This window comes from Falco naumanni, chromosome 7 (genome assembly GCF_017639655.2).
Source record: "Falco naumanni isolate bFalNau1 chromosome 7, bFalNau1.pat, whole genome shotgun sequence".
NCBI classification, from domain to species: domain Eukaryota; kingdom Metazoa; phylum Chordata; class Aves; order Falconiformes; family Falconidae; genus Falco; species Falco naumanni.
Genome location: NC_054060.1, coordinates 30,559,209 through 30,585,300, shown reverse-complemented (window position 1 = coordinate 30,585,300; position 26,092 = coordinate 30,559,209). Strand labels below are relative to the sequence as shown.

Sequence of the window (26,092 nt, the reverse complement as noted above, 5' to 3'; positions counted from 1 at the left end):
CCAGGAGAGGATGAAGCTGCTTGCGAGGTTCTTGGGTATTTTCATGCAGGAAATACGCCCTAAATAACACCAGTTTCTTATACGTTTAATAATTAGCTGCTTGGAATCACGTGTTCCTGTTTGGTTGAATACATTCATATCTTCACTATGAAAAATACAGCTCTATCAACTGCTTCTTTATGAGCTTGTAATAAACCAATAATATGACAGTGCAAAACAGTTGTTATTTTTTGTTTCATTAAGAAGTAATTCCTTCAGGCATTAAGAGCTGACATAAAATCTTTTAATATATTGAGCAATTTCATTAAGTTCTCCGTAAAGAAAGCAAAATACAACATGAAATACAAAAGCTTTTAAAACATGCCAGGGAATTTCAGTGGGAAGGTAACAAATTATGCAAGCCACAGGCCTATATTCCACATTAAAATGTTGGCTGAGGCATTAAACAACCACAGAAACATTTTTATATAATATGATTTAAGATCTATTGTTCAAGAACCCAAGAGCAAATATTTACTCTTTTCTGATTAATATTAGCAACTTTAAAAGAAAAAAAACAAACAAACAAACAAAGGCATTTTTCTGCTGACTGAAATACATTCCCCGGTAGAATTCAAGCATCATAGTTCTTTCCACAGAACACCCCCAAATAAAGCACAGCCAAGTATTGCCTGAGAGACTAAACACCAGGAAAACTCTACACAGCAGAGATTCCCACTTTCAGAATTTTACTTTTTCCTGCTTTTGAGGGAGCTGTTGTGAACTCTTACTCTGTTCTGCACGGAAGAACCAATCTTCATAGATGCTTTCTTTGCGAGGGACCTTTCCACAGCTCCGGGTTTCCATAGCAACAGCTGAGCATCCTCTCCACCCGTCAGCAGAGACTCCTCTGTCAGGTTCCAGCAGAAGGAACGAACCGTGGCAGAGTGTCCTCCACACAGGCTACCCACCCAGCTCAGCCCGGTGGCGCTGCAGCTGATGAGGTGAATGTTTCCCGTGGATGTTCCCCCAATAAGAAAGAGTTTGTCTGCCTTTTCGTGGTACAGCCCACCTACCAGGTAATGTAAGCTGTTGTTTTCAACACAGACGGTGTCTCTGACATCCAGAACGTGCAATAGTGTTATCGGTTCTTCGGTATCCACCTGAGCAATGTCCCACCAACAAAATCCCTCATCATGTGTCATGCAGTAGACCTGTTTATAATCTTTCCCAGACCAGCCAATAAAACTTACTGATGAATCTGAATTGCAAGTTGATATCAAAGCATCTTCTTCATTATCCTTGTTAATGTCAAATACATTAACCAATCCATCAGTTGCCCCAGAAATTACCAAATTGGGTTTGATTGGATGAAAACAAATTTTAGTGATATCATCATTGTGACACTCAGAATAGACTCCCAAGGGTTCTTTAGTTGCACTGGCAGAGTTTGTAACGCCTCTTGCATCCCAAAACACCAGAAACGTGTCCTTTTCAACCTGTTCTGTTCCAGCACAAATTATGATATCACTGCAGTTGATATCAAAACTGATGAAAATGTTGGAAGGATAGCCACTAAATATCTGCACAGCTTTCTGAGTTGCTGAACGAATATCCCAACATTTTACTGTACCGTCACTGCACGCTGAGAACACTACGCTGTCACACGTGTGTGCAAATCGGACACCATTTAGTATCCCAGGACAGCTACTGTACTCCCGCAGGAAGTTTAATGTTTCCCTGTTATATACCCTAATTGACTTATTGGAACACGAAACTGCCACAAAGCGATTGCTTTCAGATTGAGCAGGTTTGGAAATGTCTATATCCAGTAAGTAAGCAGGTTCCTCTCTCAGCACAGAACGTTTTGCTATGCGCAGACTGGCAAGCTGCTCCTCAATCTTCTCCACTGCAGTCATCCCAAATGCTGTTCCTAATGTTGTCAGAAACCTGTAATAAATAAAATCCAAGGTGAGTTTTAATTACAACACTCATAAATAATACTAGCTTTAAAAATCACGTATGAACAAGCATCCTGCACAGAAATGATGCATGAAGTCAAAATTCAATTATCCTGATGTCCCACCCTCTGCAACTTAATTTACAGAAACAGAGAACCGGAAAGGGCTCCCTGAGTTAAGGAGTTCAGTCTCTTGTGACTGTAAGCACTATACCATATAATCCCCTTAAAAGATTAAATTGTCTGTGAATCTCGTGAAAGTCACTTAGTTAAATTTGCTTTATTATTTTTATAAAGTAAAGAATAAAGTGTTGTTCTCCACAAGCGGAAAGAAAACGAAGCCATCACCACTACCTGCGTAAGGAGGAGTAATTTTTGTTCTAAAAAGTTGCTAGGAGGCACAGCCCACAAATAGTTGCATCAGTACAACCGCAGGACACTTTGGTGAACTTCCCTGCTGAGGGGCGTGCAAAGAGTAGGCAGAGAACAAGACCAAAATTACACAGAACTACAGCCTGAAATGGCCAGGTAAGTACATTTTACAAGTATTTAGGTGCCCAATGACGCACATAAACACCTGCTGGCATACCATGGACGACCTAAACAGGTTACATGACATCAGTGGAATTCACTGGAATTAAGCACCTTTGCTTTTTTCATCAATTCTCCTAAGAACCTAAATGTTTTTCCAGCCTCCTATAAAACCACATAATGCTGGCTCTTAGTGCAACTGATAAAAATCTTCCCTTCAGAGGTAATTCTCCTCTGGCACTACTGAAACCTCTTAGAAAACCAAACTATTTCAGTGATGTTACTCAAATTCAAATTTTGCCACGCAAAACCAACCAAAATTAACCAATACTCCCTTAATCCTCGCATACGTAGATTCACTTTAAAAAACTGTGTGCTCTAAACCAAAAAAGTTTCCTTTCTCTAACACAAAGGAAAATTCAATTCTGTAATTGCAGTAAATGCTTTCATCAATTTAGCGTCAGAAAAAGTACTGGAGCATTTAAATTTAAAAGACACATTTGCCAACATAAACAATACATGGTTTTAGTGAGTTCACAAACTACAACCGTTTTTAATAGAAAGACGTAGGCTGGGTATGTTAAGTAAGCATAACCATCCACACGAATGACTTCTGTTAAAATTACAGGTTGGATTTTGGGGGATGGAACGAGCAAGTTTCCATGTATTATTTGATTTAGGGTAATTATTTTAACGGTCCACGAGAGACTGGCATCAAAGGAAAAGTTGCTATGACAAAAATGCATTCTGCTTTTCTTTCTTCTTGGTGTCGCTTGTTGTTTCAGGGTTTTGCTTTCCCTCCTATTCGGTACATACAGATATTCATGATACCATGTGACAAACGAGCAAATTCTTAAGAAACAGCTTAAGTAGGCACACTCATAAAAACTTAATTCCCAAGTCACAAATAATCTCACTAAGCTATTTGCCTCAGTAATATCCTGACAATGAGGTCCCCAGCTTAATCTTCTACATCAAAGCAGCCCTTCAGAGCACATCTACAAGTAATTTTTGCCATAAAACGCAGACATCCTGTGGAAACTCCTTTCCCCTCTGAAGAGAAGTTCAACATGTTTTCTGGCATTAGCCTCTGTACAACCCTACCCACAGAGCTTGCTTGCTCCTTACTTGTCTGGGTATGTCCTCAAATGGAACAAGCTTTTACCAGAACTATTATATAAAGCAAACTGTCCTCAAACACTGTTTGCTACACTGCTTAAACGTAAAACTATTGAACTCTCATGCAAATTAATAGTTTAAGAAATAAAACATTCTCCTATTTTTAATGACAACTTCTACTTAATCCAATATACTGAAGAATTACAATGGAAGCTCCTATTTAAATACTGTTTCAAAAACACGTGCTTGGAGGTAGAGTTTTCATAAACCAGCTATCCTGTAGTGCTATGGTTACTGAAAAATTGGGTTCTCTCTGTAAACATTTTGTAAGAAAAATGTAGTTTTCCAGACTGACCTGAATTTCAAGCGCTAAATATTCAGACTTTTTATACTCAAAAGGCCAAGTGAACTCAAAACAGGCATGCTCCTGACAAACGTCATCCATTTGGAAAGTAAGCTGCAGTTGTTTAAATATTACTGACTTTGATAATATTACTCAATGAGCAGTTTCTACAACACTCACATCAGAGCTTTTACTGCTGGGGAGGAGAGGGTAAGGGAATTCCACAAGTACCCAGAAGTTCTAGAAAGCCAGTCTGCAAAAGCGTGTTCATTCAGATTTAATAATATTTTCCAGGAAATAAAATTAGCCCAAGATAGCTCTTAAGCTTTTACCCTCAAACGACATAGGTACAGCTGTTCTGAAATACCAGAAAATGCTGTTCATGTTTCCAGATAGATGTGCAATTTATACCGTCAGGAAGCTGGAAGGTATGGTTTTCAATTCTATTTCCACCACAACAACTAAGAAGCCTTCATATTGCATTTGATGGCAGCCAGGTTTTGGCTAAAAAGTCAGTAAAATGTCTGCCTTAGTAAGAAAGCCTTCAGACTATTATGAAATTGTGATTGAAGGTTACATAAACAATTCATGCTCAAACTTCAGGGTGTAGCTGCCAGCCCTTCCTTTTCAGAAGGGGAAGTCACTGTTGTATTTTGATGGGAAAGTTTAAATGGCAGGAATAGGATCTGTGTTAAATTTATGAGACAAATAGGAAACAATGGTCTTCCAAACACAATAGGAGATAACTAAGGATTGGACTGCGGCCACCTACAAAGCGCATGGTGCTCTGCACCGCCGACGTGAAGCACTTTTAGTTTAGCGCTCCTTAACTTCAACAACACGGGTATCTGTTTCGTTTGTGCCACAAAGAAACCTCGGGCAAACTGAGTCTCTTTGAAACCTGACATACTATGGATATAGCACAACCGCCAAGTGCGATGATCAGTGATGAAAACTGCTCATAATGATGTGACAAACTGACACAAAGACTTTGCAGGGCACAGGCGGCTTGCTTTTGAACTGTTCCAGTCTCAGAAGAAACCGCAGAGAGCACTAGCCGAAACCTCTTCTTTCCCCAAGGTACCTCCTGTGCTCAGAACATAAGGCAGGCAGGCAAATTCAGGTTCCTCACTTATTCAAGCTCACAGTGGTCCATAGTCTGGGTCTACAGTCTCAACATAAACAAAATCCAGGTGATCTTCAGGTGCCAGGAAAACAACACTACCTGTATGACACACAAATATCTGCTGAAGGTGTCTGGCATGGCTAGTCACCTGTGTTTGAAAAAGAAGTCCAGTCCCATCCTCAGTGATCACCATCCCTCTTCTGTAACGGCTGCACCTCTCATCTGCGTTCACATCTGCATCCCCTGAACAAGGTAAAGGCACCTTTTACAAAGTAACCCTGAAACGTCCGTGTTATTGTATCTAGTCCTCTGGAAGCACATTCATGCGATCTTCTCTATGAATTAACCTCGCAGTTAGATACAACCCCTGCACATCTCCCTGACATCACAACTGCCAGAAACAGTCAGCTTCTCGAAGGACACCCACATCTTGGGAACTCAGAATAAACAGAGTACTCTGAAATAACTTAAAATATTTTGACCTCCAGGGCATCCTTCAAGGCCTGATTTTTAGAATAGAAAGCATGAAGTGGAAGCGGTGCCAAAGAGGCAGGACAGGATTTTCAGATGCCTTAGTTTTGCATTTCTCACTAGTGGAGAGTGGAAACAACTACATGGCAAGACTAGAAGCCAACAGCCGGGAGACCGAAGGCAGGCCTCTACCATGATGGAGAAGTGAAAGGTACGCACCTACCTGCACAACCTAAATATTTAATACATCTCAGTATATACAACAGTGCTCTTTGTGCAGTATTCTAAACGTTGTAGTCTCAACTCAAGCCAACAGGCTCATGAGTCCTCTTCAATCCAGAAAGTTTTTTTAAAAAATAAACTAGTAATTAATAAGTTATCGTTCTTCTCCTTTTAGTGGTGTACTCAAAATGCTGCCAAATTGCATAGTTCTAATTTCCAAAAGAGAATCAACAACACATAGAAACATAGAATTACCTCTCTGGAAAATATCAAGGAAAATGTGGGAGAAATGGAACTTTCACAAAGATTCAATCAGCAACGTAAGGTTAACTTATGAGTAGGAGGATAGGAACACGTAATAAAAATGAAAACAACCTGTAGTTTTGGCAATCTTCTCTGCAGAGGTCAAATACCAAAAATAGCAAGGGATTTGAACAGCACTAGATGAAATCTTGCACTGTTCTTTCCTATCATAAACAATACAAACAGACCCTCCCTTTATTTTCTTGATTATTAAAAGTTCAAGAACACACTAAAAACAAACCTGGAGCTCTGGGCAGCAGAAAGCAATTCATGCATGCAACACTACATGTGGTTTGCATTTTAAAATAAAAATGCAAAGCGCAAGCCTGGCTGAGGAGAACGCATTAGCACGCCGCACTTCACTAATGCAAAATGCCTGTAGAGACCTCTCCTCACTGGCACCACTTCACAACAGAAGATGGATCAGCCAAATGATCTAAGCACTGAAAGGAAGCACAAAACACCCATCAGGCATGCATAATTTCTGCAGGATATAAACTCCTATAGTTGATTTTGTTATTTTACCAAAGCAGAGAGATAAGGTGTTTTTCCAGCATTCCCACAAAGCCATTTTAAGGCACAGAGAATAGCATTTAGGCTATCAAGCAGGAAAGGAATAACATGCGTGAGAGGCTACGCTAAAGAGCAGAGACAAGATGTAAACTGCCAAGAGAATTATTTCATTCTTTCAAATCAGCTACATCTCCTTTCCAAACATAAAGTGCAGCAAGAAAAAAACTCCACGTAATTTTGTATTTGCAGTAAAGAGAAAAATATTATATCAAGAGGAGAAAGGAAGAAAAAGATAAAACACTGCCACAAAAAATGTCAATGGGAAGAGCAAAAAAATTAGGTCTACCGAACTATCTGCTTCCGTGAAATCAATTCCTACCCTCCCACCAGCATGGACCTTAGGAGTACAGTCCTGCTCAGCAATGGAGAGAAGAGTTGTAGGTGGGCCAGAGAAGCAAGGAAATAGCTTTAAACGACAGTATTGTTTAGAGGGAAAAAATTAATAAAAGTCAGCTAGGAATGAACAAAGAGAAAAAGTCACAGGTGCTCAGTGCTTTGGGCTTCAATAATTTTAAAAAAAGAAACCACAATTTTTGTGCACTCATCCTTTGGGGACATAAGCAGGTGTTTATGTCAGTACAGAAATAAAACCTCTTTTTGAATATTAGACCAGACGTCCATAGAGAGAAAACACAAAAACAACTTTTGGATTTGACCAGGTGTAGTTTTAAACGCATAAATCATCAAACCAATACACCGAATATTTTCATCAAAATAAAACTTTAAAAATTAGGGGTTTGGTGTAAGATTTTGCATTCCAAGTAGAAAGACCAATTCTGATTTTGCATCCTATACTGGAAAATATGGTGGAGTCAGGTGAGATTTAGAAAATCTAGGCATGCTTTCAAGTCCAAATTGCAATGAATGCCCAAATGAATGAACATTCAAACTTGTGTAACTGAAAACCTACTGATATAAATTCGTGAACCAAAGAGATGGCAGAGAGCTGCAAAGAACCCAGATGACAAGCCATTGTAAGAAAATTCTAAGTGTAGAACAATCCAACACACAATTTAAAAATTCAAGTAAGCCAGAACATGCCCTATAAAACTATAAAAATGCTCAAATTACTAATTTTGGCTTGAAATTTCAGTCAACATGATTAAAATCTGATACTTGGATACCTAAACTACCTTATCTATACCAGTTTAGGAGAACCCTAACATAAAACACGGGAGAAACAGTTTCTAAATACTCTTAAGAAGCCGTGTCAAACATTATTTCAAACATATTTGAGAACTTTCCTTTTTCAATCTTCTCCTTTCATCCAACTCCATGCCAGTGAGACAGACCTACTAAGAGAGGAGCGGCAAAGTAAGCTCTGTCACTGAAATCACACTGAGATGAACAGCTGGATCCAGCTGAGAACTTCCCTGCAAGGAGGAGGTTTCCGAGTAGTGACCTCACCAGGTAGAGGATGCTCCGTGTATTGCATCAGGTAGATATTGCATCCGGGTGTTGATGAGGTGGTCAGCCATTAAAGGAGACTGCAAAGTAATAAGAGGATAAAAGATGCTCTATTTTACTCTCCTGGCTATTCTCAGGTCAAGCTGACAGAAGCTGCAGCAGAAGCAATCCTATTTTATAAAGACAGATCTGAAAGAGTCCCAGGCAAAGGTTAAATTACTGAAAGAGATATTGTATTTGGGTCTTTATCTTCTGAATTCTATATATTCTCCTTTATTTTTGTAAAGGATACTGTATTTAAAACCACCCGTGAAAGCTAATCTATGCCTAAATTGCATGCTCACAGCCTCTGAACAGGAAAACCAACAGTGCATCCTCAGGTGGATTTGGGAGAACAGGCAAGAGGTGCCAGGAAAACTGTCCCAGCACTGGGCCCTGGCTTTCGCACTGGACTGACTCTCTGAGATGGGGGTCAAACATGAGGTTTGTGCCTATTCCTCCTCCTCCCTTCTCCCCCTTCCTCTCAGGCACAAGCGGTGCCTAACCTGTTACTCCAGCCCAGCACACTAACAACGTATGGAGTGAGACATCCGGATCGCCCTCTCAAAGAAGAGTAAGTGTCTATGAGGAAAGTTGTGGCCGGTTCTGCCACACTCACTCTTTCTCTGACAACCACCTCCCCCTGTGATGGGAGCCAGGACCCTGGTTAACACCCCCGCGAGGAACAGAAGGTGGATGTGGGTACCCAGCCACTCCAGAAGACTTCACTGTCCAAGTGCTATGCAAACATCAATGCTCCCAACTGCAGCAGATGCTAGATAATTCACAGCTTCAGAACACAGCACCTTTGTGTCCTGGCGTCTGTCTGTAATGTAACCATGGATGTACAGCCAACCCACTGCAAAACTTGAAGAGAATCCAAGTCTCGCCTTCTGCATTTGTGCTTATCTCATCAGACCTCAGTGACCACAGAAAAGTAATTTCCTTTCTCTTGTGAGCACCTCCCATCGTAGACACCATATTGACATTACTTTCCGTAACCACAAACATAGGAAAGAAGAGACAGAACTAATCAGTCTCTCAATTACGTACAGCCAGCAACTGCTGAAAATCAAACATGTAGGGTACAATGTTCTGTGTGTAGTATGAAGTTCTTCTCCATTCACATTTCTGTAATACAGCCGTAAGCACCTCAGCGAAGATTCATACCTTTCTCTGAACTATTCCTCACACGCCTCCTCACTAACAGCATTTTCTTTTGTTAAAAGGTCGAACAGCAAGCTGTTTGACTTGGCACTTGAGCTATGCACCAAGATGGTCATCTCACAGATAAAGACGACAGAAATAACGGGGTTCATCTGAGTGGGCTGGAACAAAAGAAAAGGCTGGCCTACAAACATTTACTAGCCCGGATTCTGGCAGAACAGCTTACTGAGTAATTCCCAGCAAGAGGCAACATTCACTCTTTACTTTCTTAATTAGTAAAACAAAACCAGTATCTGCCTAACTCATAACACTTACGTACACAAACATTATTAAGTACAGTCAGCAGCAGGCTTTTAAAAAAAAAAAGCCTTGCTCTAAACATCTACACTACAAGATCAAATGTAAAAGTCACAGTAAAGTTGCAATGCACCTGCGAATTTCACAATCAAAAAGTACTTTGATGTCCTGTCAAGTTTGGTATTACAAGAAAGGACTCCAAGAGTGATATTCGCGGTCATTTTAAGGTGAGCAAAACCACCACATGAATGGGCAACCCCCATGATCCACCCTACAGAGAAAGGTGAAAGGAAAAAATTATGTATGAAGCTGCATGAATAATTTAGCGTCTCCAAAATAACACCACTTATTTCCTTCAATTAATACATTGATACTTGGTACCAACATCTTCATATTAAAAACCCCTGGAAATAACTAAGAATGTTGTTCCCAAGTATTAATAAATTTTTCTGAAATTCTTCCAAAGGAATTGTTTCTACAGCACCGAAAGCTTGGGAAATTTCAGCCTAAATTTAGCAGCAACTGTAATAAAAGGATGTAAAGAAACAGCTACAGCAGGAAAAATAGCTCCTACTGCCACACACTGGTGCCAAAATACCTATAATGAGATAAAATGTTTTATTTACCAGAATAAAAACATTCTTTCACAACAGTAGTTTAGCTTAAGTACACTTCATTATCAGAGCTCATACTACAAAACACAACTATTATGTTTTCAAGACTCTTTTCTTAAAACCCAGGTTTAAATCAGCTACTACAGTTCTCAGCCTCACTGGGGATGTTGCTGCTGAACAGCTAAGAAGATATTCCCCTACATGTGCAGATATGGCACCAGTGTTTTCCAAACACAACCTTTGTGTGCTTAGTGATTTTTAACATTATACCAACATCACTACCCAAGCAGTTCTCTGCAGTTCCAGATGTATTGCACAAGCACAAACATCCGTCAAGCCTAAGCAGGGGAAATGACTTCTCGTTTTCCTCATTTGCTTCCCCAGGAATATGCAGATCACTAAGGTATATTCGCCAGTCACATCCTACAATATCCATTTTCTATACTCAGCTAATCCAGGACACCACCATGTCAAGGTAATTTGTCAGACCCTCTCCAGTATCAGAGCAACAGGAGAAACTGGAGATCCTTGCGTGCCTATGACAGTTCACAGACTATCAATTTCCAAAACATGCTCTTTGTGCACAGCCTGACAGCTGGAGGCTCTGCTAAATCCTTATCATGCCCTAAGCTCAGTTTTCAATGCTTTGTAGCAGACAAAAGGAAAAGATGTCATCTCAGTGACAACAGTAGGATAGAAGAGGCTGAAATAAAAGGGTTTAGAGCTATGTTGACTCTATCCTGTTCAAGAGAATTTACTTTTCAGTCTCCACAAATGATGCTAAGGCATCAAGTATGTGCTCATTGTACCCGTGCAAAGCACTCGCTTCAGCTCTTTGTTTTCAAAAGCCTTTAGGACAGTGTTTATACTCGAACCATATGCAGCACTCCAGTACTAGCTTCATCAATGCCATACACAGATTAAAAATAATCATTTTCCCCTGTTTATAATATCCAAGTGCACAGTGACTTTCCACCACACTGCACTGGAAGTTCACATTCAACTGCTTTTTCATTATGAGACTGATGTAGGACTCGGTCATTAGAAATGGAATCGCAAAAGGGAAGGACAAAAGAGCAAGTGCGTAGGTATGGATACTCTACCACTTTCTGATCAAGGGATCTACTATATGCAGCCACACAGGCAGTCCCTTCTGGCACATCACAACAAAAACTACACTTTTCTTAGCACCCACAAGCCCCTAAGATCTGGGTGGGGAATTTGTTTTTCCGACATCCACAAAGACCCTTCTAACATCTTTGGCAGACAGTGTTACCCCAAAACAAGAAGAGGACAGAAAGCAAAGTCAAGAGTTTTATGTAATTTAATAATCCTGCACTCAAACCATGTTAGCTCTCAATATTTTAGTCAATTCGTATTTAGCAGGTTGCCAGCAGGGCTCTTTGCTGAAGCCAACCTCTTGATAACTAAATCACAATCAAGTGCAGAGGCAAATGGGTTAGATGACCCAGGTAATCGACTGTTTATTTTACAAGAAGTAGCTGGGATGTTTTGCCTTGTATAGCTTGGCAAAGACAGAGACTGAGAGGGGATATGATTACTATCTACAAACACATCAAAGGAATAAAAGCTGAGGAGGGAGGGGAGCTATTCAAGAACAATACTGGCACAACAGTTTAAGAATATAAACTGACCATAAATAAAATTTAGAGCAGAAATGATAAACTTTGTCTTTCAAAATAGTTTCCAATTAGACCAGCGGGGGCAAAACCTTTGACTGTCTTCATCTACTTTTATAACCTCATCAGCCTGACACCCACGACTGCCCTTGCACAGCAAAGAACACAGATAGGAAGGCAGACTGAAAAACAAGCAACTACGAGATAAGCTGGCACATCATTTCTTTCTGGAAGCTACCACGTTGCCAGACAGACAATAGCAAGACACAACACGTTTACTGCATAGTTTCAAAAGCAATATTAAGACCATAATAAGCAGGCATCTACGTGCACAGAGAGAATGCAACATCTAGCTTAAGGTGGCTTCCTCTCTCCATGCCCCTGAAATCATTGGGATAAAAGTCTAAGGACTTACTCATGCTCCTCTGACCAGCCACAGTGTAGAGGAATGAAGGCAGGTTAATTAACATTGATGATATACAGCTGTGTGCTGGCTTCAGGGGCGGTGGGTTGGCTGATGTGGATAAGGTGCAGCTGTGGCTGGTTCCTGCTAAGTGGTTAAATAGCTTTAATGGGTATGAAAGAGATGGACTGTATGAAGAGGAGCAAGGAAGGAAGAGAGTGCTGGAAGAAAGAGAGGGAGGAGAGTGCCTGGATGTAGGAGAGATAAGAAGGATGCAGCAGAGGCAAGAATCAGAGTGGACTGGCCTGAAGAGTATGAAGAAACAGCATGGAGAGCGGATGAACTGTTGAAACCTTGTGGGGGATTGGTGGCTGTGCCAGGGCAAGGCGTGACAACTACTTATTGAAGTTAACCTGGTTTGGGATGGTAAAAGCCTTGTTGCAGCCGGTGAGTGAGTTCGTGCTGCAACACCACATCTTTTTGCAAAGGCTATCGTGTGGAAAACTCTCAGGTGTGAAGGTTTTATCAGGCTGTAAACTGAACTGAACGCCGAACTGAAGTCTTTGTCGTGTGTTGTGTGTTTTTGGTTGTGTGTGGGGTTTTTTTGTTTGTTTTGTTTTTTTTTTTTGTCCCGCGGTGACTGCATCTCTCGGCGTCACATGAAGATGACATCAGGGTGGCTGGGAACACGTGCAGGGCACCCCCGCCGGCAGCGGGAGGCTGCCGTTCCGCACCCAGCCCGCTGGATGTCAGCAACGACCGGCGCGGTCCCATTCAGATCACGCAATCCAGCAGCAGAGCACTAAAGTCTTCTTAGTGCATCTACATATCCCTCCTCTCATTTTAATCGCTTACGATAGGCTGATTATCGCCTAACAGAGTGGCGATCGAGGAAACGAAAACTTAATTTACATTGCAAGGCAGAGGAAATAAGCCTGACATTATGTTACTCGGGTACCAGCGGGTTTTTTTCTTCCTTTCAAAGGCTTCAGTTCCTCAAATCAGACTTTAATCAAAAATCATACCCTTCACTTACAATAGTCTAGCACCAAAAACTGGAGAAGAAAAAAACACACCTAAATTCAACTACTTGCAACTTTTTCTTTCTGATCTGTCAAGGTGATTTAAAAAGTACATGGGTTTTTTTAAAGACTTTTTTTTCATTGTGAATTTAATTCAAAGCTTTTTGAGCTTTCAGAGTTCATGATAATGCAAGACATGACTCCCTTATTTCCCTGCAATGGACACAGAAGCACAGAGGAAATAACTGACTTTTGTGTGTTTGTATTTGGTCTTCGAGCATCCAGCAAGTGTCAAGTCCAGGAACATCCATTTTCCCAGGGAAGGGGCAGGGGGAACAGCCACAAAACAAACCAAATCCCATAACTAAAACCCCCTCCTCTCTCAATCCGTTACACTCCTGACTGGCTGCTATGAACACTCCTGAAGCAGGAACATTCAATACACACACACGGTAATAGTTACCAAAGACATGGAACCACTAGAATAATTTTTTCCTTAAATCTGTTTGTCCCCCCTTTCAAAACTAAGTCGTGTATTTCCTTAATTACATAAAATTCATTAATTCCTTCCTTAATGACAGACGTTCAGTAAACTAAAATCCACTTACCTCAAAAACATCCTCCACAAACCATGTACAAAACTTGAGTACATCAGCTTTGCTAGTGAAAGAGATGTATGTTTCTGAACAAGAATTTTTGGTTTCACAGCCATCTGCTTATCCCTTCCGATTCCATAAAGGAATAGTAACGCGTAAGTCCAGCACAGTCATTCCCATAGCAACAAACGTACAAAAGTGCTTATTACAAATAGATCCTCAAATTATTGAAAAGTGATCAATATCTGAAAGTACCAATTTCCCACACTGCCAGCACACAACTCCACCTAGCAAGCAGTTCGCCAATTTTAGTTAAACGCTAGGTTGTCTTTTCCCCAGTTTACCTGCTTACCAGTTACACAACATGCTTACATCTTCTTATTTCTACTGAGAAGCTGAGCAATGGTTTTGCCTTGAAATAGCAGGCACAGGGAAAAAAGAAAGATCACAGTAGTTATGGCTAGATGTAGAGAAAGGTGCAAGTGAAAAGTTGCTAATCAACTAAAAAAAAAAAAAAAGAAAAAAAAAGATGAAGATACTGCTGGAAAAAAAAGAAATTGCACAAAAGATTATTAACAACACAGCAAAAAAATTATTTTACTTTAAATTTTTTGACTCTGTTTAATCCAGCATAAGAACAGTGAGTGTTTCAATGCGTCTGTTGTTTCACAGATATGATTCAGTCACTATATTAAACGAAGGATTTTCAGAACCCTTTAGTTTGGATTTTTCATGATGAGTTTTTCATTTAGCTGGAAAACTAGAGAACTAAAGAAAAGTAGCAAGTGCCCTTGTAAGGCCACAGTGAAGCTCATATAAACCAAGAATTCTCAAAGAGCAAACTAATAGGGAGTAAGAGGTTTTAAAATATTCTCATTCCTCCATCTGTTGCAACTTTTATCCTGAAACTAAATATTAAGGTCACCTCAAAACATTTTCAACAATACAAACAGCGTAAAAAAACCCAAAAAACAAAACCTTGAGAATATTAACAGTCTGCAAGAAGTGCCTTCAGATTAATATGAAAAGGGGAGATAAATTTATGTAAAGTCTGTAAAAGGTATAAACAACACTACAGATGGTTTATCTTGCAAAGGAGATCAGACAGCTAACACAATAGTCCTTCTGGGCTTAAACATATAACATAATGGAACAAAATAAAAATGTATCAGACTGAAGAGTTTTTAAGAAAATATTCATGTGAACCTGTTAAAATGGACAGCTGCACAATATTTGTTTCTTGCCACTACTTAGAAAATATTTTGATTGTTGAAAACACTCAAATAACCTGTAAGGCCTAAAATGGGACAGAAAACACATTCTGTGCTGGGCCCTTCAGAACAGTCTAATGAAATTATTCAGTATTTCAGCATGATTTTTTTCAGTGCTACAGATTGGATTACTTTCTTCTTCCAGGGAGCTGTCCACACCCATCTCCTGCTTTGTTCTCACTAAAATACTTTCTTGAAACTTGCACCAAGGTATCAGCTAAGGCAAAAATACGTCATAGAAACAATGCATCCACGCTACCGAAATTTAATCTGAAGGCAGTATTTCAGCATCAGACATCCTTCACTCCCAACCTAAAGCTTTTCTACCAAAGCCACCATCTTCTACATACAATTTCACAATTCCTTGCCCTCTCGTTTATTTTAGAAGCTAATACAAGATTCTCTGGTCAGTCACGTTCATTCACCAGATTGCTTCCACATATATTTAACTAACCAGCCGTAAATTAAATGTTCTAAGCTTCTTTGCAGACTGCGCTGAACATGTCCTGTCTCTACATGCTGACTGTACCAGCCCCACAAATTAACAGAACATGCTTCTGTGAGATCTGAACCAGCGCCGGCTCTGCTTGGTTTGTAGGTGCAAAGTGCTGCAGCAGAGCTGTCCTCTCCTAGAGCTTCAACAGCTGCAAGCAGGAAGGAGGGAACAGTCTGAGGGCAGCTTAGAGGGGAAGAAAAAGGAGATGGCAGGAGGAAATGACAGGAAAATGCACCAGCAAGAATTTATGTAACCGTTCTGTTACAGGAAAAGACAGTACAGGAACACAAGAAAGGGAAAGAGCTGAGGGAGAAGAGGACAGTGGGTCAGGCTAAAGTCTGAAGAGGGCAAAGGCGTGTTTGAAGTTGAATTTTCTAACCCTACATGGCTATAGCCTTAGGCAACACACTCTCTTACTGCCTTCCTTATGCCCTCCATTGTCCATCTTGCACTTAAAACTGTTTGCCAGTCACCAAGCACACACCTCCAAAACCTGGCCTTGCCAAGTCTCAACATTCTTGTTTTATGTTTGGTGTGAAGCCCACTAACAAACCCGTCATCACACAGGAGATGCTGACCCACACAGATGTCTTTTTACTCACCAATTAAAAGCAAGTCCTAGAAGTCTGCACAGGTGACTTCATATCAACACAGCTAATCTGCATGGTAGTGCCAATTTCCTTCTGCTTTGCCTTTTTTTTTTTTTAATAAAAGCAATCCCGTTACCTGTACAGTTACAGTAAAAGCACGTCAAAGCTGCAGAACCCAGCCAGGAAGTGCTGCCAGAACATAACAATCTGGTACTACACAAGACCTCCCACACAGTCAGGTACAGACCAGACCTTAGGGCTGCCCATCAAACAACTCTTGTCCCCAAGACTGATACAGTGAAAGAAAAAAAAAATTAAAAAAATCACCTTAGGGCATTTAAAAAACTACCTGGACATCATCCGTCACCCCATGCACAGCAGACCACTTATGGGGCAAAAAAGAAGATAATTGTTTCCAAAAAAGTTTGAGAACACACAAGAAACAGCCAGGCCCCACATCACTCTCTATGCAGAGGCTTCCGAGGAGCCTTGGCTCACCTTCCCTACAGGGCTGTTCCCTGATCCCTGATACCAAAAGGTATTTGGGGGAAGTGCAAATAGCTACTGTAGTCCTTAACTCTGAACAAACAGAAACCAACATGTAAACTTTAAAGCAGCATTGCATAAAGTTAGCACCCAGAAAGCAATCCTTGGGATACAGACAAAGAGAAACCTTTTCAGTTACTCTGCTGATAATGACGATTATCTTATAGAAGCTGCTCTGTACATACACTTCACTGAATCTGTGGATTGCTCTCAAACAGGAAACCCATTTAAACATTTTAGGAAATAAAAGGCATTAACATAGCTTAGTTCTGAGAACAAAGTTTTTACAGATCCAAAAAACCAGCGCATTAAGAAAAGACCTTGTGTTTCTGCGTTCTTCTGAATATACAATACATTTCTAGGGAAAATGAATTTGGAATTGTAGAACTGTAACCCATGAGTCAGTAACATAACACAGCATTGACAATTCACTTCCCTTATCTCGTAAGAAAAAGTTAGTTCTCCAACATAGCATATTTTAAAACACCTGTTGGTTATATAAAACATCATTTTAAGATACACATATTACAGCTTTAGCAGTAGTTTGTTGGGGTTTTTTTTCAAAAACATTTAAAAGTTTCTTTTCACTTTTTCCCAAGGGAATAAAACAAACAAATGAAAAAATAAAACTAAACTCTTTAGTTCTTCTGACCTTTTCCAGATTTATTTTTTTGTTTTAGACTGTTACTATTACTAAAAAAGATCCCCATCTTCACCAAATGTAGGCGAAGTCAGCTGGTACTTACCAGCATAACTTCTTAATAAATGTATTTTATCTTCCAATACAGGTCCTAACTTCAACCCTGACAGCCCTGAAGTGGCCAGTCGCAACTCTAATCAGATGTGCCTGCCCAGATTAGCAACACACTGACCGAATCCTTGTGCCAGACTCAGTCCTAGCCCAGTCTCTCCCAAACATAGTGTCAAAGCCAGTGTCCTGGTTGCAGCTGGGATAGAGTTAATTTTCTTCTTAGCAGTTAGTACAGTGCTGTGTTTTGGCTCTGATGTAAGAACAATGTTGGTAGCATACTGATGTTGTTAGTTGTTGCTGGGTGGTGTTTATGCTAAATCAAGGACTTTTCGGTTTCCTGGGCCCTGCCAGCCAGAGGGCTGGGGGGGCCCAGGGAATTGGGAGGGGACACAGCCAGGACAGGTGACCCAAGCTAGTCAGAGGGGTATTCCATACCATACGGTGTCATGCTGAGTATATAAACTGGGGGAAGAAGAAGGAAGGGGCGGACATCTGGCATTATGGCGTTTGTCTTCCCGAGTAACCGTTACGTGTGATGGAGCCCTGTGCTCCTGGGGGTGGCCAAACACCTGCCTGCCCATGGGAAGTGGTGAATGAATCCCTTGCTTTGCTTTGCTTGCCTGTGCAGCTTTTGCTTTACATATTAAATTGTTCTTATCTCAACACTGGAGTTTTACATCCCTTTCTGATCCTCCTTCCCATCCCTCTGGGTGGGGGTGAGAGAGCAAGCAGCTGCGTGGGGCTGGGGTTAAACCACAACAGCCAGTGAGGGTGCCCAGGCCAGTGCCAACGCCCCACCAGCCCCCTGCCCCCTGCCCGGTGCTCTGAGCGCACAGCTGGCCTTGCCACGCTTCTAGGCTTCAACGAGCAACGAGGTAAACTCACGTGTAAGTGGAGTGTGTCAATTCACGCTGCACCTGCAACGCAGCAGCACCGCCAGCAGCCAAGCCAGGGACGCTTCAGTTCAGCCTAACGGAGAAGACCAGGCACCGGTGAGGGCGGGAAGGCTCCGCAGGCCCCGCTCCCCTCCCCGGGGCCGCGGGCACCGCAGGCCCAGCGATGCCCGACCCGGGCGCACGGCGGCGGGGCAGGGCCACCGCCGGCCGTCGCTCTCCCAGCCCAAAACACGGGCTGTGGGCAGCCCCTGCCCTCGCCCACCGCAGACCCACCGGGCCGCCCCCAGCCGCAGCACAGCCCTCCCCTACACCCCCACTCTCACCCCCCACATACGCCCGCCCTCCGAGGGGCGCCCCCCTCGCCCTCCACACAGCGACGCCAGCGCGGCCGTCCCTGCCCTACCCACGGCTGCCGCCTCGCCCCAGGGACCCCCCCACCGCCGCGGCCGTCCCTTACCCTGGCCCGCCCCCCCCCGGGGGTCCGTAAGCGGGGGCCGTACCCCGACCCCTGAGAGCCGCCCGCTCCCGCCATGCCACGCGCCACAGCCTGCCGCCGCCGCGTGCGCCCCGCCCCGCCCCCTGCACGGCCCGCCCCCGGAGCCCTCCCCGGCCCTCCCATTGGCTGCTCCGGCGGCTCTCCAGCGGCCATGTTCCCTCCTTGGCAGCGGGGAAAGGAAGCGACGCACGGAAAGGGGGGTGGTGCAGGTGGCGGGGGCGTGGCTGCCCGCTCTACAGTCGCCACAGTTTCATTGGCTGCCGGGGCGGCGCGCGACACACGGGCGCCCCGCCCCGTTGCGATGGCAGCGAGGGCGCGGCCTTTCCGCCAGGCAGCGCCGCGGCCGAGGGAGCCGGGCGCCGTTAGCGGCCCGTAGAGAGGAAGGGCGGGCTGGCGCCGCGCCGTGGGATCGCGGAGAGGGGCGCGCGGGGCTGCGGGCCCGGGGCGGGTACCAGGCCGCGGCCTCCATCTTCCGACGCAGCCCGGGCGGCTGGAGCCGGGCCTGCTCTCGGACAGGGCCCTGGTGCGCCAGTCCCCTCCCAGGGCGCCGCGGGGGGGAAGCGATCGTCTGGCGGCACCCGAAAGGCCGGTGGGCTGAGCCTGCTCCGCCGCACGCGAGAGTGGGCGGGGCCCAGGGGCTGATTTTCCTTTACAGCTTTTTATAAGCGACTGACAGCGGCTGGAAATGAAGCCTGTGCAGGGCGATGCCCCGCGGAGCTGCGCTGCTCCGCGCCGGCGGGAGCAGGAGGGTTATTTCCCAGGAGGGATCCAAAGAAGAAGAATTAATTATATTTCCTTTTCCTGGAGCTTGCTGTTACGTTTTTCCAGACCCCGGGGTTTTTACAAATTCCAAATAATATTCTTTTTTGCTTTTTTTTTTTTACTTGCAATTCAATGGGCTAGTGCACACAGCCTGTTGTCTATAGACACAGCACCAACACTCACAAGGCCAACAGCTACTGCTGCAAGGCAAGCACGATGCAGTGCTAGTGTTGGTATGAAATCGGCCTGAATGCTGAACTGGTTAACTCTGTGCTTTTACCACTGTCTTAAAGATGTTGGCAACTTTAGTCCTTCAAACTAAATTAAAATTTGTCAAGACAGCATATTAGGTCCTATAAACATCAGCCCAGAGAAAACACTCTCAAATCTAAAGGCAGCAAGCACCAATTTTGAGTAATAACTGTATTTAATTTATAGTTCCAGCACCTGCAAGTGATCTACTATAGTCCACAGCAATGTCCACTAAGCAATTAGGAGCTATTACAGCATGAATAATGCTGCTGTAAACAGTAGATCACCAAGATGAATGACTAAAGGACATGCTGCACAGTGGAAGCACAGATAGCAGCCTCTCTAAATTTTCAGTTTGAAAATCTTTGCAAGTTAGTAGAAATCTGGGTCATCATGTTCTGAAATTTAATCATTGTGTACGAGACAAATATGATGACATCCCTTTGCTTAAGAGCACAAGATTAGCAATTGCAAAGTAACTCTTCATAACAGCGGTTGTTTGGCAATCCTCCCAAGGCAGTTCTGCACTTTATCAGCCACCAGGACTGAATTTACAACAGGAATTGCCCAAACACAGCTACTGGCATATCAGGAGAGATGATCAAACATGTAATGGGTTAAGTAATTCAGGGGAAGGTTTTGTCTTTAACTGATATGGAAGCAGAATGTATTTCTGCTTATGCTGCTAAGCTGTCATGTCAAATTAGCCTTACACATTTAAGGGGAAAAGAACTTCCAGAAAACAAGCTTTGGGTTTTCTTGTTGCCGTTTTGTTTTGGGGATTTTTTTTTTAAGATTCTGAGAAGATTGACTGCTGAATCCATCTACAAACTCAAATCTGAGATTACTTGGAACTGAACTCCATTAGAGTTAGTACAGGCGATGAACTGCTCTCCTGCTACTGTAACAAATAGCCACAACTTTAAGCCAAAATAGCTCCCCACTCTCCAACTTTGGAAAACTCTTAGTAGTTCCTTTTTGATTATTAAGTATATCCAGACTGCATATCCGTTAGGGAGAAAAAAAAAAAAGGAAAAAAGTAATTAAAGTTATGAAAAGACTATAAAGATGGAATTTTGTTACAAGGATGTTCTGAAAAGAGCAAAGTGTTTACAGCTCATGCCTTGTTTACACCTGTCAATTTCTTCCTCAGCCTACCACTTCCCAACACCTCTGTTAATCCCTTATGTCCTCCCCTTACCTATTCCCACAACCCTTTTCTCCTCCATATGCCAACATCTTACCTCTGCCACACACAGCTTCCTCCCCTGCTTGCTTTCTGCAATGCCCCAGTGACATACTTTGCTGTTTCTCACCTTCAACCATCTTACTCTACACATTTAAGACCAGCCACAGCGTTTAACACAGAATGGAGATACCCAGCTACGCAGAGGATGGCCACCCTAATGAAACCAGTTTGGCCCATGAATGCAGCCCGTTGTGAGCTGGAGGAGCCTTGTGGCGTAGCATATCACCAGGCATGAAATACGGCTGCAAAGCTTGGTAGGATGCTGGTCTCTGGAGCTGCTTGAAGGGAAAAAACTGAAGAGTAGATTAGAAGTAGGCATCCCTGAAAGTGAGGAAAAATGGCTTGTAGCACGTGGGAAAGCTGCACATAGGAAAGCACCAGAGAGCTGGGAGGCAATTGTGGCCAGTTGTACAGAATCAGGTATCATTGCTTTCCCACCCAGGAAAGGCTGATCAGAATCTAGTTAAAGGTAATCTCACCTAATTGCAGTCTGGCTGCTTTCTGTCACCAATTTGTAGTGTTTTCTAGAGTAGAACATATGCTTTAGTTCTGTTGAACTAACGAGTTTAGGATAGTATCCACCAAAATGAGATCCTTTCGTTGAGTTTGCTGTTGTCTGAACTTCACTGAATTTCATTATGAAGCACCTATTTAAAACAGTGGTCTTTCACTGATTTTTAAAGCAGCATAAAGGAAGTTTGCTATTTTCCTCCCAAGATTAAGAAAAGACGTTTGGCTCCCCTGCAAACTGCTGCAATGCATATGCACTTGGGGTGGGGGGTGATGACAAACACCACAAATTTATATTTCCCTGAAAGATCTACCACATAGTTAAAAAAGAAAAAGATTTCTCTTTAGGATATGATCCATGTTCTATAGTTGTGGGAACAGGAGAAGGTGGTATTTGTCCCAGAAACGGGAGGGAGGGTCAGAACATCAGAGTGAAGTAAAAGCAAACATACCAGCCACACTTCAAAAGGGCTGTTACATACTGTATCAAAACCACATCATCTGTACACCAAGTACTTGCCACGCCATCCAAAAATGCCACAGCATGTGGTCAGAATAAGTCACCTGTAAAAAGCTAGAGCAGTCAGTTAAGTCAATAATAAAGGGAGTAATCAATATTTGACAATTAAAAGGAGCAATAAGAAAATATTTCAGAAAACATTAAGTGTTTCTATCCAACTGTTCTTCACAGACTGATCTTAAAACACAGGGAAAGCTTTATTGCAAAATGTAAAATGGAGGAAGGGACAATTACTAGTGCACTGCAAATTTAAACTGTTGGGAGGAACTTGGTTTTACTTTGCAGAAAGTAGTTAGCAAGCAGGAAGTCCAATCAGATTAGATAATACGTGTGCAAATCATGGCTAAACTGACTATTAAAGATGATTTGTACCTATAAAGGCTTATGCACTTCTGTATCTGGTCCACTCTTGTCATCTAATGTCTCATGGAAAGAGCAACAAACCATATACAATTGAGGAAGATCCAAATCTTGGGTCTGTGGAGATTTAGTTACCAGTTTAGCAATATTTGGCTAGGATGGGCTGATCAGAAGTTTTTCAATTACATGTTTCAAATTTCAGCTTATGGCATAAACTGGAACTGCCATGAGTCTGTCAATTAAGATCCGTCAGCTGTTTAAGCAGAGAAGGAATGCTTACTCCAAACTCCTTCAATGTTATTTTATTTAGAATCAGGAATTAGAAAGACCAAGCACTTAAGAAACATTTTATGAAGCAAGGGACCAAAGATTAGCTTCGGTAACAAGTTACGTCCTTATAGTAAACCACTATTTCCCCAGCAAAGGCCATAAACAGAAACATCAGTGGAATATGAATTAAAATCTTGCCACAGAGGTGTGGTTTACTTACATTTGCTGAGGTTTTAATCATGTACTTTCTTCTGAGTTTATCTTTTCTGGGGTTCTTCAAGTGTCAGTTGCTTTTTTGATGTTTTTGTTTCCACATCTTGAAAATTACCTTCAAACTTATAGAACAAACTAATAACCACCAGATCATACATTTCTGTGGTCCTTGGCATTAACTTCCTGGTTTATCTACATTTTTGGCAGCTTTATCAGGACAAAAAGGCCTTGGTAGACAAAATAAAAATCACAGCAACCTCTGCAAGCTGTAGGGGATTTACTTGGCATAAATATATAAGTTTTTACCTTGTGTAAAAAGCAGAATTTGTGCACTGGCTCCAAGTAAACCCTTCTAGTTACCAAAACAAGGAGGAATATTGTACAGTGCCCAATAAAAAGATTTGAAATGGCCCAACAGCTTCCTTTTAAAAGGCAGTTCCCACCTCTTCTAGTGTGTTCTGCAGTACTGTTCAGATACATTACTCAACTGCTCCAACTTCCTTGCTGGGCATTGTACAACTACAGAAAGAGAGGAAGCAAGAGTTATGCTAGTATTTTTTTTGCTGCACTTCTTCCAAGCAACTTAAGGCTACCTAAAGTTCATACAGATATACAAATGAACTAATACTTTCTCATGTTAGTATATCACATAGCAATTAAAACATCTTGGGACCATGGTAAAACAAAATTCACAGCGTTTTAAATAAATAATATTCTCCAGTTAGTCTGATTACTAAGGAAGTAAAGCTCATGTAAATATGCTGCTTACATGCATTCCATGAAGATCTGTAGATATTCAGTAGTCTGGGGGGGGAAATACCCACAGCTGGCCAATTTTCAAAGCTGATCTGTGAGGTGAGCAGAAGTTACTGGAAGGTGACCCAACAGGATACAAACTCACATGGTTGTTTTCTGTGAGAATTCTGAAGTAAAGGACTGAGCTCTCTCACACAGCTAACCCTGCAGTGTAAGTCAAAGCAGCCATCAGATACCCACTGGAAACCCCAGTTTCAGTAGTTCCAGAACTTGTGGAACTATTTCTTCTTTCCCCACAACACACGCTTTCCCAGAAAACAAGTTTTCTGTCAGAATAACAGCATGCTTCCATACTCATTTATCAGCATAGAACTGACAAAAGCTATAGAAAGATACAACTTCAATCTTTGTATACAGTTTGCTCAATGACTTGATTTCTTATTTAGTATATGAAACTGGAGAGTCCAGATTTTAAGGCAGTGGAAAATTAAAAACCTCATTTCAGTATTTCCTTATTCTTTTTCCTAAACTTTTGGATCTAAAGCCCACACCTTAAAAGACAATATTATTACTATTAGTAATGTGAATGTAAGTTTTCTTGTGATCAGTGTTTTACACTTGTGATACACGTCCAACCACATCTTCCTTAGCACTGGAAGGAACAGAGAAAACAGAATACAATTGAATCCAATAGTAGTTTATTACCCACTCATTGCAGATGAAGTTAGACACTTCAGTTACCAGTCAATATGAATTTAAACATTAGTTGACAACTGCAGAAGTGTACAATAAGTACAAAATCATTAACAAAAATATAACAAAAAGTTACAATGTATTTAAAACTTCAGTTGTACACTATTTTACAGCAACCATTACATGATCCTCAACTAGCACAGGGCCTGCATTTGAAAGGGTTTTTTAGGGGGTTTTTTGTTTGTTTTGGTTTTTTTGTTTGTTTGTTTTTCAATAAAGTTCTGCAAGAGGTTGAGAGACTGGGGGTTACAACTGCATTATTTTCCAGAATACTAACATAAGCCTTACCTCACACAGACAAAGCTGTTCTATATTTCATAAACACTTGCTTTTAACAGAGTATGCAGTAACAAGAAAAAAATCTATACATAAAAAATTAAACTCCACTATGTAATATATTATGTATATATCTCTCTATATATATATTGTACTACAGATTTCATATAAATCAAGTATAGGCCAAATTTTGGCATAATTTTTAAGTGCATTAAGTTTAATATAAAATCCCCCTCAAACTTTGTTCTTATTTTTCAAGTTACTAGCTCCTGAACTGATCTTTTTCAGTTATGATACTTTAGACATCTAGAATTGTCTTAAGATCTAATTTCCATTTCAGGAATATCACCCTTGTCTTTCATTATACTTTCTAACAAAAATAAAGTTGTGGGAAAAACTTAGTGACTAATTTAGTCAATGTTTAGTGACTAATAAAATGCTCCAACTTGATATGACTTTTTATTTACACTTGCTAGTCGATACCTTTAACATAGTTTTCTCCTACATACCCTCTATTCTTCTTTGATCCTACAGGAACAGTTACTAATTATACACTGCAAGCACATACTGCTTTGCTTCACTTTGTTAAATGGACACTTACCAACATGCAAATTATTTCTGGTGCAGAATGGAGTGCAAAGAAATTCTTCTAATGCACAGTTAAATTTACTTCACTTCCTGCATGCAATACTTACTTTTTAGAGATTACCTAAAGAGTTACATCCTCTCTGCTACACGATATCACATTTTGTTTCCATATTAAGCTTTGTTTTCCTTTGTTTCAAAAAGTACTACAGGAAGAAAAACAACATTAGTGACCCAACTAATCTATCAATTTGACAAATATGTTATTTACAGTAAATTTTAAAATAGGCTTATATATTTTTACTGAAACAAAAAGGCCACTTCAGCTTTTCCAGAATAAAGTTCTGAAGTCATTCAATGAGACTTCATCCCACAAAAGTCCTTTTCCTCAAAGTTATTTGTAGAATACAGAAATACACTGTATAACCTAGAAACATTCTACGTTAGACCAAAAAAACCACCCAAGAATCAATTACAGTTGAGTCACAGTACCCCAAGAAATCAATTCTCCTGTCATTATTTTATATACAGACATTATTCTGGGATCTCATAATTCAGACAATTATGGTACAGAGGGGAAAGCATCGAGTGTTGCAAAGGTACAGCCAGTTCCAGCTACTAAGAAACAGCTTCCAAGTTAAGCCCTTTAAAAGTCTTGTAAAAACTGGGCCTAGTATGATTTTTAAAAAAACCACCTCTCAGACCTCAAAAGCAAGGATATTACATTT

At 41.5% G+C, this 26,092-nt stretch overlaps 1 protein-coding gene across 3 annotated transcripts; it reads right to left on the bottom strand.

Annotated features, from left to right (window-relative positions):
• Window positions 1–265: 265 nt before the first annotated feature.
• On the bottom strand, window positions 266–18,931 carry WDR89 (WD repeat domain 89). Of its 3 annotated transcripts, XM_040601694.1 has the most exons (3): window positions 18,820–18,931; window positions 18,352–18,435; window positions 266–1,929 (listed from the first exon to the last, which is right to left on the bottom strand). In XM_040601694.1, the coding sequence occupies exon 3, from the start codon at window positions 1,896–1,898 to the stop codon at window positions 729–731; it is 1,170 nt and encodes a 389-aa protein (XP_040457628.1). In that variant the 5' UTR covers window positions 1,899–1,929; window positions 18,352–18,435; window positions 18,820–18,931; the 3' UTR covers window positions 266–728. The 3 variants fall into 3 exon arrangements, with proteins under 3 accessions (XP_040457628.1, XP_040457629.1, XP_040457627.1); XM_040601695.1 differs by lacking the exon at window positions 18,352–18,435 and having other exon boundaries at window positions 18,820–18,919; XM_040601693.1 differs by lacking the exons at window positions 18,352–18,435; window positions 18,820–18,931 and adding an exon at window positions 5,207–5,510.
• Window positions 18,932–26,092: the final 7,161 nt, after the last annotated feature.

Excerpts from the sequence above, each read along its gene's own strand:
- WDR89 (XM_040601693.1), bottom strand. The coding sequence starts at position 5,235 with ATGGGACTGGACTTCTTTTTCAAACACAG. Across the intron at positions 1,930-5,206 it reads GACTTCTTTTTCAAACACAG|GTTTCTGACAACATTAGGAA; the intron begins GTGACTAGCCAT and ends TATTTATTACAG.